Source organism: Lithobates pipiens, unplaced genomic scaffold (assembly GCF_037356315.1).
Source record: "Lithobates pipiens isolate NorthernLeopardFrog02 unplaced genomic scaffold, aLitPip1_a1.2 Scaffold_16, whole genome shotgun sequence".
NCBI lineage: Eukaryota > Metazoa > Chordata > Amphibia > Anura > Ranidae > Lithobates > Lithobates pipiens.
Genome location: NW_027507748.1, coordinates 59015249 through 59033516, shown reverse-complemented (window position 1 = coordinate 59033516; position 18268 = coordinate 59015249). Strand labels below are relative to the sequence as shown.

At 43.7% G+C, this 18268-nt stretch overlaps 1 protein-coding gene across 2 annotated transcripts in view; it reads left to right on the top strand.

The window, feature by feature from the left end:
- The window catches only part of RCAN1 (regulator of calcineurin 1), a 132508-nt gene extending 122540 nt beyond the window's left edge, over positions 1-9968 (top strand). For both annotated transcript variants that reach the window (XM_077479937.1, XM_077479938.1), the window contains exons 3-4: positions 701-860; positions 5067-9968. In XM_077479937.1, the coding sequence (XP_077336063.1) occupies positions 701-860; positions 5067-5245 (339 nt within the window). In that variant the 3' untranslated portion in view covers positions 5246-9968. The remainder of the gene's footprint in view (positions 1-700; positions 861-5066) is intronic.
- Positions 9969-18268: the final 8300 nt, after the last annotated feature.

The window sequence follows — 18268 nt, the reverse complement described above, 5'->3', positions numbered from 1 at the left end:
CTTTCCACCCTCCTCCTTCATTCATAGAAGTGTCATTCAATGAAAAACGCAATATGAGGAAGAGGATGAACGAAAGGTCCGCCTCCATTCATTGAGCTTTTTTCAGTCATGAAAGCTATAGTACAGCTTCTAAGAATGGAGGAAAGGGCGGGTGTAGTCGGCACTCATGACAGGTCCACCACTCCCATTAGATTACCGCTGTAGGGGTACGGGAGTCGGCTGAGGACAGAGGATTTCTGCAGCCAGATTAAAACTGCAACCAGCAGCACAAGGGACACTTTGTATTGACTGGAAGCTCCATCCCTTGTGTTTATTTTTTTAATGTTTTTGTCTACATTTTGGCTTTAAGTAATTTAAAAAACTGACTGAGTTGGTGTTGCAGAGTTGGGACCTCAGGCTCGCAGATCTGGCCACTAGAATAGATGGTGTAGCAGCCGTTTTCTTACTCTGGAGACCTCTAGCTGGTACCTGGTTGTTGTACACAGTAAAGTAGATAGGCCCTCCTTGTGAGTACTCTAGTTGCCTGGCTGTCCCTGCTTTCCTAGAGCCCAACCAGGCAACTAGCATTGCCAGAAGGAGGTCAGCAATCACAGCCTACATATGTCTTTCAGTACAGGGTTCCTTTTATGATGCTTTCCAATCCTTTGTAAGCCCAAAGACGTATCTGTACTAATCTTTTACTCTTTTCATCCTTCTGCAGACTTTACACATAGGCAGTTCTCATCTGGCTCCACCTAACCCTGAGAAGCAGTTTCTCATCTCACCACCTGCATCTCCTCCAGTAGGCTGGAAGCAAGCGGAAGATGCCACCCCAGTTATTAATTACGATCTCCTGTACGCCATCTCCAAGCTTGGCCCAGGTAGGAATTGCGTGCTTTTCTGCCATTGTATCTAAAGACATATTTCTACTTCTAAGGTTTGTGTGTTTAGCACTCCCTGTCTGGGGCAGCTTCACCTGTCTGTTGCCGTAGGTCCACTTCACTCCTGTGTTTCTCTGGGTCTCAGAGTCAGCTTCACTCCTGTGTTGCTCTGGGTTACAGCGTCAGCTTCATTCTTGTGTTGCTCTGGGATCCAGAGTATACTGCACTCCATTGTTGCTCTGGAGCTCACAGACAACTTAAAGAGGAAGTAAACCCTGATGGGTTTACTACTACTTTGTCTCCCTGCAAAGGTCAAGCATAATGAGCTAATATGCATCGCATAGTAGCCCATGATGTGTCATTTACCTGACACAGGAGCCAGCGATGTCACCGCTGTCCCCTGTAGCACGGAGCATCCATCAGCTTCCGGGTGTCTCTGCTCCGGCCACTACAGCCCCGGAGCAACAATGACGTCACTCCCACGCATGCACATGGTAGCCGCCACTAACAGCATATCGCCATTAACAGCGGCATGCTGCTAACGGCAATAGTGCGCCTGCGTGCTGCTTTCTACGGGGAGTGCGCCATAGACAGCGGTGCCTATCTTTTTGTAAATATCTTCTAAACCGTGTAGGTTTAGGAGATATTTCTTGGACCTACAGGTAAGCCTTCATTTAGGCTTACCTGTGGGTCAAAGTGGTTTGTAAGGGTTTACAACAACTTTAATTCTGGTGTTGTGTTGCTCTGAGAACCCTTAGGCCAGCCATACATGGTGCAAATTTCTTTCCTGCATATCAACTTGGTACATTCAGCCTGCCCATCAACGGCTCAAGATTTGAACCGTGCATGGCTGGCCTTAGTCACTTCACTCCTGTATTGCTCTGTGGCTCAGGGTCAGCTTCATTCCTATGTTGCTCTGGGGCTCAAGGTCAGCTTCACTCCTGTGTGGCTTGGGCCCAGAGTAAGCTTAACTTATGTGTTGCTCTGGGGTTCAGGTCAGCTTCACTCCTGTGCTGCTCAGAGTCTGCTTCACTCCCGAGTTGCTCTGGGGTTCAGAGTCAGCTTCACTCCTGTCTAACTCTGATGCTCAGTCAGTTTTACTCCAGTGTTGCTCTGGGTCTTTAAGTCAAATTAACTTATTGCTCTGGAGTCCCCAGCCAGTCTTTCTTGTTGCTATTGGACCCCAATTCAATTTTACTGCTGTGTTGCTGTGAGGCCCCAGAATGCGCTTCACTGTGCAGGAGCAGTTGTGGATCAGGGATGAAGATGAGACCCCCAGAGCTCAATCAGCAGCCGCTGCTGTAGTCCTGCCATAAGAGATTTCCTTTAAAACAGACTAATTTCCCAGAGTTTGCACAGAAATCATTCTATCCCTCTGCAGTACTTTTTCCTGTTTGCGAGAATTCTCTGAAAGGGAACGTTTTCTCTCGAGTGGTCCAGAAATAGCTGATGTGATTATAGAGCACACGTGGGGCCAAGTTTCCATTCTTTCCAGACAAAATCATTTGGTTTTATTTTTAATTCTCAGTAGCACATTTTTCCTACATTAGGCTAAAGGGGAAAAAAGATCCCATGACAGTGCTGTGAAAGGACGCCTCGTACGGGTGTTAATGTGGGAACTCTGGCACCGAGGCCTGCTCGCTGGGGGAACAGCGGCCATATTCCACTGAGCCTTGTTTGTCTGAGTCAAATGAAGACTGCATTGGTTTTAGCAGACGGATTTGCTTTTTTAGTGCAGTGAACGAAAACAAGCAGACGGAATGGTTGTTAAAGGCAATACAGAGAGTTTTTGTTACATTTGTTTTAATTTTTTTTAGCCTGTTACAGAAATAGATATTCAGTCCAATAAACATTGTATAAAAAAAAAATATTTACTAGCCCTAGATTCACTTTGCAGTTTTGCAGGGGGTCTAAATATGACTGTGGGCTTAGTGGTCAGCATTTATTCCCTGCAGCACTGGGGTCCTTAGTTCTAATCTTAACCAGGACACTATCTGCATGGAGCCTGCCTGGGTTTACTCCGGGAAACTCTGGTTTCCTCCCACACTACAAAGACATTCTGGTATGTTTATTGGCTCCTGTCTAAATTGGCCCTAGTATGTGTCCACAATTTGGATATGCACATGTGTTATAACATTCGACATGCCGGTTCCAAGCAGCGCCATTGGGGAGGGCTGAGGAAAGACCTGGCCGCCAACCTCAAGTATATCAAACCTGGTTCACAGATTGTTGGCCTAAAGAACTGCAGAGCGTCCGATATAGCTGGATTGATTTATATATATATATATATATATATATATATATATATATATATATATATATATATATGTGTATGTATGTATGTATATATATATATATATATATATATATATATATATATATATAGACTGTGCAGACCAACAGACTACAAGTTTGTGTTCTACTGCACACAGTAATGTTGCACACCATGTTTTTTTTTTTTTTTTTTTTTTTTTTTTTATTAAGAGGAAAAAAATGTTTTGATATAAAACAGCACCTATTGGGTATACCCAGGCTCAATACATTTTACCCATTGGAAATGGCCAGTATTTTACCAACATGTCCAGTGAAAATAGAACTTATTGCCAATGTTACTACTAGGAAAAAGCCCATAGAGCCAGTATTTTATCCTGGCAAAAGTGGCAACCTTAGACACCCCTCCTCTTCCTCTGCAACCTCAGTCTGTGTAAGGGCTGTGGCTGTTACTCAGCTCTGCCAGCCAGTGCCGGGACAAGGTCATTTAGAGCCATGGGTGAACATGTGAAATTGCGCCTACTCCCCCAAAATGTATGAGCATTATGTGTCAGTAAAAATCCCCCCCCCTTACAGAAAAATAAAAATAGCACTAATCTGCATGCTCACCTAAGCAAAATTCCCCCTCCTGCTAAAATCAGCTTTCCCCTGCTTGCACTAAGTTGAGTGAGGGAATGATGGCCCCCACTCTACTCTATGCCCAATGTCACTTCTGCCCAATGGCCTTAAAGGGACATTTATTAAAAAATAAAAAATACTTTTTATTTAATTGTTTTTTAATTACTTTTGAGTGTAAATGTGAGATCTGAGGTCTTTTTCACCACAGATCTCACATTAAAGAGCTCCATGGCCTTTTTTTATTACAAGGGATGTTTACATTCCTTGTATTAGGAATAAAAGTGATCCAAATGTTTTATTTTAAAAGGACAGTGCAGAAGTAAGAAGTAAAATCAATAATGAAAACATTTTTATTTTTTTATTTTTATTTTTTTTTAAAGCGCCCCGACCCTCCGAGCTTGCGCGCAGAAGCGAACGCATACGTAAGTCGCACCCAAATATGAAAACGGTGTTCAAACCACACATATGAGGTATCGCCGTGATCATTAGAATGAGAGCAATAATTATAGCACAGGGCCTCCTCTGTAACTCAAAACTGTTAACCTGTAGAAATTTTTAAACAACGCCTATTGAAATTTTTAAGTGCCAAAGTTTGTCGCCATTCCACGAATGGGCGCAATTTTAAAGCATGTGAAATGTTGGGTATCAATTTACTTGGCGTAATATCAGCTCTCACAATATAGAAAAAAATTGGGCCAACTTTACTATGTTCTTTAAAAAAAAATTCCCCAAAAAATTGCGTTTGTAAGACCGTTGCGCAAAAACGGTATGACATAAAGTATTGCAAGGACTAACATTTTATTCCTTAGGGTATATGAAAAACTAAATATATAATGTTTTGGGGGCTTAAGTAATTTTCTAGCCCAAAGAAATTATTTAACATGTCAAAAATAGGCCTGGTCCTTAAGTGGTTAAATAATTTACATAAAATAATAAGTCATAAATTAAATGCCGAGGTGCGGGACTATAAAAAGATGTAGTACCTGAACTGGACCTTTTAAGGTTATGGTCTCTTGCACAGGGATGTAATGATTTTGTTTATATACAGGATCTGGCAGGCAGAGGCTGGCAGAAAGATCCATAAAGATCTTGCATATAGCCATGTACAGACTAAAAAAAGGGGGCGCATGTCCATACACGTGTAAATTAAGTGACATTTTTATTTTTTAATTGTCATTATCATGTTGAAGAAGTGGGAGGGAAGAACCACAGAAGGCAAAATATAAGCAGATTAAACATCAGCTATATCTAATGCTAACAATTGGTCAAAACGATATTTTTTTTTCCTAAACTTTTTTTTTTACATTTTGCTTGCAGGAGAACAATACGAATTACATGCAGCTACAGACACAACCCCCAGTGTGGTGGTCCATGTGTGTGAGAGCGATCCCGAAAACGAGCTTGAGGTGGACGAGGATGAGGACGGCACGCGTAAAGGCAAGCCGAAAATCATCCAAACCAGGAGGCCAGACTACATGCCCATCCATTTAAGCTGAAGGAGGAGCTGCAGCAAGCTTTGAGATTTAAAGTCTGTTCCTCTCCACAAAACTTTTAACATAAAGTTGGTGGGAACGCCGCCTAGGACAGTGGCGATAGTGGCTGTTTATATACCCGACTTAGCTGTCCTGGCGTGTTTCCGGCTTTGTTTTTGTATAAGTCAGTCGCCGTGTTTTTATTGGATGGTCCAAGGCTTCAGCGCGGGACGAGGCGAAGATCAGATACTGTTTTTGAAGCTGTGTAGCTAGTTTGCTTTACCTATGGATAAGGAAATCTCGAAGGCTCCTTGCCCGATGGGCCGAAGTGTGGAAGATATTAGTATATCGTCAACGTAACTCCACCATATGTACATAGACGCCGGTACATCTTTCCACTACAACTTTATGATCTTAAGACGAAGTTGAGGAAATGTATACCTATATTTTTTTTCCTTTTTTTTTATCTTCATATTGCATGTGAACTGCTTATCGTTTGTTTCTAAATTCATTTTCAAACTTTGGAAATTCTGAACCTGGAATCATTGACTGTGTGATTTTTGCATCTGGAAACTTGACGTATTTAACCATGTGCTGAATTTGAAGCCCCCCGAGGACCGAAGGGGAAGACTTTTAATTATTGACTTCGTTTTTTGTCACTAAGAATGTTCATTGTGATACTTAGGCAGTGTAAACTTTGCACTGAAATAGCTTTTTATGACAACATTTTATGGTGTGTGTGCTGTGGGTGTGGTAGTGGAAATCGAGTGGGACAGTTGCAAACCTAATGCTGGCCAATAAGTTGGTGCTTCCAGTGCTGAAAATGGTTAACTTTTGGTTCTTGTTTCCTATAGCAAAAAATTGTTGAACTGGAAAGCAGAAAATAATGTATAACACCCACTAGGGAAAATAAAGTACACAAAGCAGCAATTGCCATCTTTTTTAGCCAATGCTAGTTTTGTAAATGTCTCCCACTGCGTGCTCCAATGACAAGCATTTGAAATACTGTTGTCCGTAACAATCAGATGATCCCTTTCAGGTGTCTAACTCCGTACGGCTGTGGGAAAGGGAGATTTTGGTTGTATAGGGCTATGGGAACTGATCTGCCTTCAATTCCAGCCACGAGGCCCATGCATACTTGTTTATAATTTGAGCGCTGCGTTGGGTCTCTGGCTTTCACTGTGATATACAGTACCAGTGTTGAGTCTGTTGTCATTGCTTTGTTACCTGACTAGTCCTTATGTCATGACAGCGTCATGCAATTCACTTATGTACAATTAATAATACAGGGTTAATAAGGAGTGTGTGTTTCTTACCCAGTTAAAGTCCAACTCCAGGAATTACACTAAAATTACCCTTGCAGTGCGACCTCAGCACTGCAGAGGTTAAATGCTTGTTAAGTCTAGATGTTGGGTAATGAGCCCCTAACATGTTCCTCACACCAATAGGCTCCCCCATCTGTGCAACCGGTGCACAAAGCTTCTTTTCTAAGGGCCTCTGACTGTGGTTGCATGTTGTCGTCAAGTTCAGTGCAGGACCAACAGTTGTGCATTGTACATGAGGACAGTTAGGAGCCACCCACAGCCTAGGGAGGGACTAAGCCTGAATATAGCAAGGTATACAGCAAATAGATCACCTTATCCTCTGCCCCTAGACTTAACAAGCATTTAACCCTTATAGTTTGTGTTAAAGGATGGGAAACGCGCTGCAAAGGTAATTTTTGTACAGAGTTGGGTTTGAAGGAGAGTACTTCATTTTTTTGAACCAATAGGTCACTCTCTTATTTTTAAGGCTGCACTGGAAGAATAAAAGTAAGAATATAATGGATTGTTATGGGCAGCACAGACGTTCGTTTTCCGAGACCCACCAAGGCTAAGGAGCACTATAGCAGTAAAGGTCGTTTTTTGTAGGCTGTGTCTTTTTGGGTTGACCGTTCCTTGCCGTCATACATTTAGGGCATGGGTGCTCAACCTGCAACCCTCTAGCTATTGCAGAACTACAAGCCATATGAGGCATTGCAAGGCAGAGACATGGTGGGACTTGTAGTCCCCCAACAGCTGGAAGGCCACAAGTTGAGCACCCATGATTTAGGATGTTCTCATTTTGATGGAACTGTTCAGTATTCTCATGCATTTTCACAATGGGCCTGTAGGTGGGGCAGGTACTGTAAGCTAAGGCCTCATTTACACTGGTATGCCATTATAAACATTTATATAAATTTATAGGACATTTCTAATTGCTTATAAATGTATAGAATTATTTACAATGGTATATTTACCTTTGTTTGGGCACATTCAAGTTTTCTGTGTGTGAAATTCTGTTCGTCCGAGAGCAGATTAGATAGTTTGAACATGGTTAAACCCATGTACATTTAAATGCAGGAGAACTGGATTTGGCAAGTACTGTATAGTTTATGCTTCCTAGACCAATTTTTTCGGCCTTTAAATAAAACAAGTGCAGGAGGCTCATATGAATGAAAGTTAACAGTACAGATATTCTAGCAGGCCTATCGCTAAGATGGAAAGGTTCCAACAGAAACCACCTGTAAAGCAGCCAAAAAATAAGAATACAACAAGAAATAGCCCAATAAAAAAAATAATCGGCTTTTAATGTAAAATTCACTTTTAATCCAAAGTACTTCTTTTTCACTGCAAGATGTCCACAGGCCAACATCATTCAGTCCACTTACCCTGAGCTGGAACCTGCCCTAGCCTGTGAGTGGACAGTGAAAGGAGAAGCAGCATGGTGATTAGCTCAACTCCCTATCACTCTGCTCTTTCCTCCTATTAGGATGCTTCTTGTCATTACATGACTTGATTGCCTCCTTCTGCAGTCTTTTCACACTCCAGCCCTGCTGTAAAGGGTCTGCAATAGGTTGATACCAGGTCACATTCAGGTACTTCCTTTCATTTAAAATAAATACTTTTAACCACTTGCCACCCAAGCCAATTCTGGCATTGTATAAATCATCATTTTTTTCGCTAGAAAATTACTCAGAACCTCAAACATTATCTATATATATATTTAGCAGAGACCCTAGGGCAGTGATCGGTGAACCTTGGCACCCCAGATGTTTTGGAACTACATTTCCCATGATGCTCATGCACTCTGCACTGTAGTTGTGCATCATGGGAAATGTAGTTCCAAAACATCTGGGGTGCCAAGGTTCGCCATCACTGCCCTAGGGAATAAAACGGTGGTCATTGCAATTTTTTATGTATTTGCGCAGCAATTTTTCTAACACAATTTTTTTTTTCTTAAAACGCATTCATGAACTTAAAAAAAAAAAACAATATTTACCCCCAGTTTAATTTTTTTGTATAATGTGAAAGATGGTGTTACGCTGAGTGAATAGACACCAAACGTGTCGCGCTTTAAAATTGTGCACAGTCGTGGAATGGTGCCAAACTACAGTACTTAAAAAATCTCCATAGGTGACGCTTTAAAATTGTTTACAGGTTCCCAGTTGAGCGTTAGAGGAGGTCTAGTTCCAGAATCATTTCTCTTGCTCAAATCATCGCAGTGATACCTAAATGTGTGGTTTGAACAACATTTATTTCTGCGGGCACGACCTACATATGCGTTCACCTCTTTTATTTTTTTACTTTCACACTTTCCCTTTAATTATTTTTTTTTGATCACTTTTATTCCTATTCTAAGGAATGGTAAACATCCCTTGTAATCAGAATAGGGCATGATGGGTCCTCTTTACGGAGAGATTTGGGGTCTAGAAGTCCCCACATCTCTCCTCTATGCTGAAAAGCCTGAGATCAAAAAAAAAAAAAAAGATCTTTAGGCTTTCCAGCAAAAATGGCAGTGTTTACATCTCCTGACACCTGAAGTGACATCATGGCATCACTTTCCGCCTCCGAAGTACATAGAGATGGCCTGGGACCATCTAGTCCACAGTCAGCTCTATGGTAGACCGGCGGAGGCAGCTGATTCATTCTCCAGCTCCCCGATCGCACAGAAGTGACCGGAGAAGCACTAGAGGACCGTGGCCTGGAGAAGCACTAGAAGGCCGTGGCCTGGAGAAGCACTAGAGGGTCGTGGCCTGTAAAAGCAATCAAGTGGCTAAACAGCCGCTATGATGCCTTTTACAATGTAGGGAATTGCTAGCTTAAAAAAAAGTAAAGAAGATATATGATGATGCCTATAGCTGCACCCATCATCCAGATATCTCCACTCAAAGATAATGATGTCTACCTGGAGGAAGTGGTTAAATTATTTATTAATGATTTCAGTGCTTTATATATTTTTTGTCAATTATATCTGACTGGAGTTCATCTTTAAATAGTTCCATGTTGGGTTGAGTGGCCAGTCTGATCAGAGCGCTGCTATCACCTACCCCCATTGGGTTCTGTAGTTACATCTGCCAGGTGGTATTTCGGAACAGGACATGGCAGTGCCAATACTGGGTGTTCCTGTTGGAAGTTTTTTTATCTTGGCTACAGAGGGTTCTCTAATGTCTCCCCTTGTGTCATAAAGCATATGTCAGTTCAGTATGACCAACCTCATCCAACCTGTACTGTATACTTTATGAGCAAGTGTAAATATGTAGAAAAGAAAAGGCTTCAATCACGCACAATAAATTATCATTGTGTATGGCTCCAAACGGAGAGGAAATAAACGCAACCGATATTGTACAACATGGTGTGTTTTCTAAAGTCTGTTTCAGAAGGGTCTGTGTTATGTATACCTTTCCACTTAAGCCAAAAAAAAATTAATAAAATCCTCTTTTCAAGCAGTCCTAATGACCACTGTCTACTTGTAGACTCCTTTTCCTGAGCAGCCTTTTATGACTGTCAGCCTGATATGGTATTTCAGGAGGTGTGCAGGAGATGATTAACAAATCGAGTACTCAGTTTTTTTCATACCTCTTCTTCTTTTTTTTTTTTTTACTAGGCCTTTTTCTATTTTCATTGTTGTGATAGTTTGATTGACAATTACACTGTCATGCAACACTCGACCCAAATTATTTATATCATGTTTTGAGGCAGATAAAGCTTTCTTTTGGAAAAAGGACCAACATTTTATGTTTGCTTACATCTAAGTTTCATTTCTTACCTTTAATTTAATGATTCCACAATCATTTATAGTCAGTGGCACTTTAACTCACCTTTCCATCTTTTAGAAAAAAATAAATAAATCCCATAATCACTGGTGGTCAATGGCACCTTAAAACCCTCCAGCTTAAAAAAACAAATAAATCATTGGTCATGGCCCATTTGAGCCCTCACCTTTACCTTCAATCTATTAATCCTTCAGCACAAGGGACAGTTAGTATGATATGTCCCTTGCGCTGATTCTTTTTTCCATAGAACTCTGCCTCCATTTTATAACCCCCTCCCCTCCACGCTGGGGAGATTCACACTCTCTATTTGACCTTGTGGTCATCATCACTGGTACTCAAAATACAGAAAAATCTAAAAATTTGAGCTGTCACTAAGATAGGAAGGCCTTGAATGGAAATATTGGGGGGAAAAAAAATGTTAATTTCAAAGCCGTTTTATTTTTTTCCAGAAAAATTGGGAAAAAAGAAGTGTGGAATATGTTCTTTGAATATCATGTCATAGATATATTACTTAAGATTGTAATACTATATAAGATGAAGACCTTAATGAAAGATTTCTGAGACTTTATAAAAAGTTTTAAATTATTACAAGTTCTCTCAGCTGAAGGCAAAAAAGTCCTGGAATACAGTTCAAGTAACACTGTACTTCTCAATGCTGTTCTAAAAGGAGTAATATTCAATTCTGCCACTAGGGGGGCACTGCAGGGGAAAGGCTCCAGTTTAGTTTGCTTGTGGGCCATCTTGTACCTCCTACAGTTGGGTGAGTGTTGGGATCGTTTTTCAATTTGTAAAACTACTCTATGCTCATTTTTATATTTTTTTACATTTTGCTGAAAATTTTAATTTTTTTACGGAAAAAAAATTGGGAAAAATGGTTTATTTCCCATGGATTCAACATTTCTGGAAATTTTAAATCTCTAGTTTTCACCTGGACAGGAATCTTCTCCTGTTGACATCTGCCTAAGATGGGATTTCCTGCTCACCTTGGAGAGATTTCTTCTCATTTCATGACTCATCCAGACAGGAAATGAAGGACAATCTCTCCAATCAGACTTGGATTGCAAAAAATCCTGATGGGTTTTTAATGTCCTTATTCTACCTAAAATTAAGAAAAAAATTGGGCTTTACATATGTTACCCCAGCAACATAAACAGCACTAAAATATTTAACAAGACATTCACCGTATGTTTGCCCCACATTCACTACAAATTGGATCAAAATTCACTAGACATCTTTATAAAGCGCAGTTCCATGTACATTCACCCAACATTCACTTGGTAAAAAAACACATTCACTGTTATCTGTTCATATTAGGCAGTAATAGCTTATGTAGAGTGCTGACCATGTGCTTTTAAGGCCTTGTTCACATGGGTGCTAACGCCCGTACACTGTGAATGGCCCATTTGTTTATGCAGCTGCTTGCAAGCAGCCCCTGTAAGTCTATAGTGGGTGCATCAGCTGCAGGGACACAGCTGCCCATCCGAATTTGAAAGTCTGCGCTGGTGTGAGTGAGCAGCCCCGAACGTTTCGTCTTGTACTTTTCCCAATGAATACAAGGCGTTCTCTGAATGGACAAGTGGAAATCGTGATATCACTACCCCGCCTCTCCACCCCATCCAATCAAAAAGCAATTTGCATACTTTGAGAAGAATAGAAGGCATTCTCTGAACGGCACCAGTGCTGAGTGTGTGAATTCCTGTGTTCTCAATACAGCAGGGCAGCTGTTTAGCACAGGACCTGGAGGACAACGAGGGTCCCTGCAGTAACAGCAACTACTTCAGCCATGCTCTGCTTTTACAGGGATCAGCCAGGCATGGAATATACAGTATATTACCAATAGTATCGGGACACCTGCCTTTACACGCATATGAACTTTAAAGTGGTTGTAAACCCTTACAAACCACTTTGAACTACAGGTAAGCCTAGATTAAGGCTTACCTGTAGGTCTAAGAAATATCTCCTAAACCTACAGGGTTTAGGAGATATTTGCCGAAAGACAGGCACCTCTGTCACAGCGGCGCGCAGGCGCACTGAGCGTGCCGCAGTTAACGGCGATATGCCACAAGTGGCGGCTCGCATGCACGCGAGTGACGTCACCGCGGCTCCGACGAATGACAGCGCCGGAGCAGCGAGACCCACCAAGAAGAGGGAGGCTCTAGACTATAGGGGACAGCGGTGACTTCGCTGGCTCCTGTGTCAGGTAAGTGACACATAATGGGCTACTATGCGATGCATAGTAGTCCATTATGCTTTACCTTTGCAGGGAATCAAAGAGGAAGTAAACTCATCAGGGTTTACTTCCTCTTTAATGACATCCCAGTCTTAGTCAGTAGGGTTCAATATTGAGTTGGCTCACCCTTTGCAGCTTCAACTCTTCTGGAAAGGTTGACCACAAGCTTTGGAAGGGTGTCTATGAGAATGTTTGACCATTCTTCCAGAATGGCATTTGTGAGGTCAGGCACTGATGATGGACGAAAAGGCCTGGCTTGCAGTCTCTGCCCTAATTCATCCCAAAGGAGTTCTATCGAGTTGAGATCAGGACTCTGTACAGGCCAGTCGAGTTCTTCCACCCCAAACTCGCTCATCCATGTCTTTATGGACCTTGCCATGTGCACTGGTGCACAGTCATGTTGGAACAGGAAGGGTCACCCCCAAAATAGGAGCACGAAATTGTCCAAAATGTCTTGGTATGCTGACCCCTTAAGTGTTCCCTTCACTGGAACTAAGGGGCCAAGCCCAACCTCCCCCCTCCACCATAATCCCCCTCCACCAAATGATTTGGACCAGTGCACAAAGCAAGATCCATAAAGACAAAGATGAGCAGGTTTGGGGGGGGGGGGGCTGACTTGGCTGGTCTTCAATATTGGGTTGTGTCCTGACCTCAACCTGATAGAACACCTGATAAATTAGAGCAGTGGCAGTGAGCCAGGCCTTCTCATCCAACATCAGTGCCTGACCTCACAAATGCGCTTCTGGAAGAATGGTTAAACATTCCCATAGACACACTCCTAAACCTTGTGGACAGCTTTCCCAGAGAAGTTGAAGCTGTTATAGCTGCAAAGGGTGGGCCAACTCAATATAGAACCCTTTGGACTAAGACTGGGATGCCATTAAAGTTCATGAGCGTGTAAAGTTAGGTGTCTCAATACTTTTGGCAATATTGTGTGTGTGTGTGTGTGTATATATTATATACAGTATCTCACAATAGAGTACACCCCTCATATTTTTGTAATTATTTTCTTCTATCTTTTCATGTGACAACACTGAAGAAATGACACTTAAAGCATATCTATAGCCAGGGGCAGCCTGTCCATTAAGGGTGCCATGGCCACCCCCTATTCAGGCATCCAGCCCCTTTTCAGGCGCCAGGGGGTGTTTTTTTTTTTAAAGGACCTGATTAGAGCCATAGGCTCTAATAGGCTTCAAAAAAGGTGGATTCGGAGCGCAGAGCATTGTGCACCCAGGTGTATTAGAAAAGCAAAAGATTATTTGCTTTTCTAACACTGAACCGCCTCTCCGCCAATCAGGAAGCGCGGGTCTAATACCTGTCACCTGATTGGCTGAAGGAACAGGCGATCCTATTGGATGCCTAGCAGAAGGGAAGAAGATACACACGGGAAGCATGGAGGATACAGGAGCCGTCGCCTCACCCTCTGCCCGTCCCACAGCTCGCTGCTGTCACCCGCTGCCTTACCTGCCACCAAGATGGGTTAAGTGCCGGTCAGTTTGCGAGTAGGGTTGCCACCTCATCCCTTTAGACCCAAGCACACATGTATTACCCAGGTTCTGAGGCTAATTTAATGCAGATAAAGCACCAAGTGAGTTTAATAACCACCTTAAGCAGCCACAGAACCTGTGTAATTAATATGTGTTTGGGTTTAAAGGGACGAGGTGGCAACCCTAGCAGCGAGCGGGCAGGGGGGAACAGTGAGGCTGCATTTGATGGGGCACAGTGGCTGCAATTGATGCTTTTTTTTTTTTTCCAGAATTTTTCAGTTTGTTTGCACTTTCCCCCAAAGATTTTGAGCACCAGCCTTGAGACTGTGCTGGGAGACACAGCAAACCTTCTGGCAATGGCACATATTGATTTACCATCCTGGAGGAGTTGGACTGCCTGTGCAACCTCTATAGGGTCATAGTTCATAGTTAGTAAGATTGAATAAAGACACCAAACCATCCAGTTCATCCTAAGTGAGTGTCTACAATTGTCCCACACTCACATCGGGCCCTACCCTCAAGGAGCCTACAATCCAAGGTCCCCATTCATTTACTAGGGCCAATTTTGGACAGAAGCCAGTTAACCTACCAGCATGTCTTTGGAGTGTGGGGGGAAACCGGAGTACACGGAGGAAACCCACGCAGGCACAGGGAGAACATGCAAACTCCAGGCAGGTAGTGTCATGGTTGGGATTTGAACCAGTGACCCTTTTTACTGCTAGGCGAGAGTGCTACCCACTACACCACTGTGCCACCGAGTCCAGGTATTGGCTCATGGTACGAGTAGTGACACTGACCCTAGCCAAATGCAAAACTACTGATAAAAAGACAGAAAAGATGAGTAGGAGAAAAAAATGTCAGTGGCCTCCACCTGTAAAACCATTCCTGTTTTGGAGGTCCTCTCAGGGGCGTAACTATAGGGGGTGCAGCAGTCGCGACCGCATTTGGGCCCTGTGCTGCAGGGGGTCCATGCAGCCCCCTCTACATATGGCCGGCAGCAGCATAGGCAGCTAGGGGTACCAGTGTACATGCACACGGTTGGCTGGAGGTGGAGGGTGACTAGCAGAGCTCCATGCTCGGATATCGCACTGGCTGCTCTTTAGTTGTGCATTCCCCGCATGACCTGTGTCCTCGGCCGGCTCCACAGAGTACCCCTCTCCTGCTCCATGCATTGCCGCTCAGTCCGATGTCTTTTCTCCCCAGCCAGAGTCCCGCCCCCCCCCCCCCCCGAATCTGCCCCACATTGCACTGCATACTTCTCCTGGGTAAACAAACTTTAAGCACACAGATGCAGTGCAGCCCTATGGGAGCCCCCCGGAGGACACTGCAGGCTTGTCTGCCAGCCCCCCTCCTCCCCCCGTCATACACAGATGATGAAAGGTCTTTCTGGGAGATATGCTGATCACCCGTCCAGCACACTGGATGGAGCCCAGGCCAACATGGATGAGTGCGCAGCCTGCAGCTTGGTCATGGTGAGTGAGAGGACCCCCCACACACCATTACATACCCCCTCCATCTCCCCCTGGGGACAGGGACCCCTTCTCACCTGGGGGCAGTAACTTAATCTGCCCTGGAGAAAAGTACCTCATTTCTTCTGGGGATGGGGACCCCATCCTGCCTAGGGACAGTCCCCCAATGGCGAACCTAAAAATTTAAAAAAAATTAAAATAAAAAAAAAACTACTGATGCCAGTGGTGGAACTACAGGGCTCACAAAGGTCATACCTGTGACCACACCCTGGAGTTCCACCGCCGGACTCGGAGGGAAGGGCCCTGGCTGGGGTTCAGGGGGGCCCTTCATGGTTTCTTGCATCGGGGCCCTGAAGGTTCTAGTTACACCACTGGGTCCTCTCATTGTTGCCCATCTAGAACACCTGTCGTCAATTTCATTAACGCCAAAGCAGCTGAAACTGAGTAACAACCCTCCTCTGCTACTTAACTGACCAGGTCAATATCCCAGGAGTTTAACTGACTTGATGCTATACTCTGATTAAAAAGCGTTCCTTTAATTTTTTTTTTGAGCAGTGTATATATTATGCCTTGTACAGAGTTGGTCTTTGAAGGAAGAATAATGCATTGCTATAACTGCTGATTACTTATTACATAAAATAAACTCTTAATGGAGCAGTCATGGCACCTGTCCAGCCCCGTCCACACTGTTATTTAGAGTGTAACATAAAGCACGGTGACATACACTACCCCCAAAACCCAACCCCCTCCCCCCTCCCCCTTCCCCCTATAACTGAATTGCTGGGTGCTTCTTCTGTAAGAATCGTTTGACTTTAGCAATGTCATCCAAGTCTGGGATTGCTCTGTGTGAATGACTACATGCCCGATTTATGTGCAGATCTAAGGCTGAATATATACATTGATGAAGCTTGTGCATTGTACCCACAAGGCACTAAGCACGGGTGCAATGCTCTGCAGGCTAGAGTAAATGCACATTGATCATTTGGTAGACTAAACCTTTAAATAACAATATTTAAATTCATATGTAATACTTTTTCTCATAATTATGAAAATCTAGTTAGTAATGCAGTCTACAAGCAACAGCTTTATACTACTTATTGAAAGTGTGTAATACAGTTTTTCACTTAGAAATGCTGCCACCTAGTGGGCAATTATGATACTTTCAGCCACAGACCCAAAAACCAAATTGAAATACAGTACGTAGGAACTTGGCATTCTTTAGATGTGGTGGCTGCATTTGTTTTCTTTTATCAGGCTGAGTGTAGCGGCCATTCCCCATTGCAGGGCGGCCTTGACTGAATGGGCTTACCGGTTATCCTTCTCCTGGCCTGCTCCTCCACGTCTAGGGGTTCCCAGGGTTGATACCCAACGACTTGTACACTGACACAGATAAAGTCCTTTCAAAAGGTTTTATTTTGCAGTAGAACTCTCACAAAACACAGTCTCTTTGGGAACAGAGGGCACATGTGAAGAACTCAAGTACCTTGAACTGCAGGTTTAACAAAGTCTCTATTTCCACCCAGAGAGTAGCCACTCGCAGCTGGGCACTTCAAGGCTGAACAGACCTCAAGCCAGAGATCATGGCAGTCAGCACGTTGACTGAAACTTGAACAATCAACCGAAGATAAACAGGAACCTTTTTCCGACTGTACTTGGAACGTTTCTCGCTTTCTTTGAGGTACTGGAAAAGTGTGGACTCGTCAATATCCTTCCCAACTCAGTAACCAGGCACTTCCCAGGATGCCACTTGTCGGCCCTCCTCCGAAGATTCCTCCCCCGGTCACTTGCACAAGCTGTGGTGTCCCTCCAAGCTGAGAGCACACCCGACACTCTGAATCCTCCCTCAGTTACAGTGCCTCGGACCAGCCGGTTCCGAGACTCGGGAACAGACGGATCCCCACCCCAGTCCAGGCGGGTCTAACAGGGGCCACCGACAGGAACATGTTGCGGGATGACGAACACCCCGTGACCGGGACCCCTCATGGGGCCACCCCGACCCTGGAACCAGAACAGACCACGTGGGTCTCTCGAACAACTCTGGAACCCCCGAACACATGACCCACACCTGTTTAAGTACCCCCTCCCAAACTCCTCAACGGGTCCGGCACTCCCCCTGATTGGCTCAGAGAGGGCCGATATCAAAACATCCAACCAAGCCTGGCTATTGCCTGTCATGTGCACCTCACCATTCACATGACCAGGCAGAACATCAATCATGGCCTGGCCAGACTGGTGTTAAGTCTTACCTACACAATTAACCCTCAGTACTGTAAGGTCCCGAGGCAAAAAACTAATTTACAAAGCGTGTGACATTTGGTCCCAGAACATTTTCACCAAGTACATAAAATACCTGTTGTCTGTTGAGCTTGTCAGAAATGCAGCTTAACAGAGCATGAGCTTAACAGATGGGGAAAAAAGGGAAGGGGGAGTGGAGGTGGGCGAGAAATCACCTGCTGATCTGGCCAGTAACGCACCTCCTGTATTAGAGTGTCTCTGCTCTGGACGTAGAAGCACAGGAGGCACAGCAGACAGCAGCATTGTCAGTCTAGCTGAGGGAAGTGTTGGATGGACTGGCAAATTTAGATACACTAACACGTTGAAGCCAAACTCCAGCTAATACTTTATAATCAGTTACAGCAAATAGTTTTTATTTTTTAAGATAAACGTTTTACATGAATAAATAAAAACTGATCATTGGAAGCACCCCTGCCAGTGTTAAATGTTTTGTCTCATCCCTGTAAACTGATACATCTGGAAGGGAGTTTGTACTTTTGAAAAACAGAATTA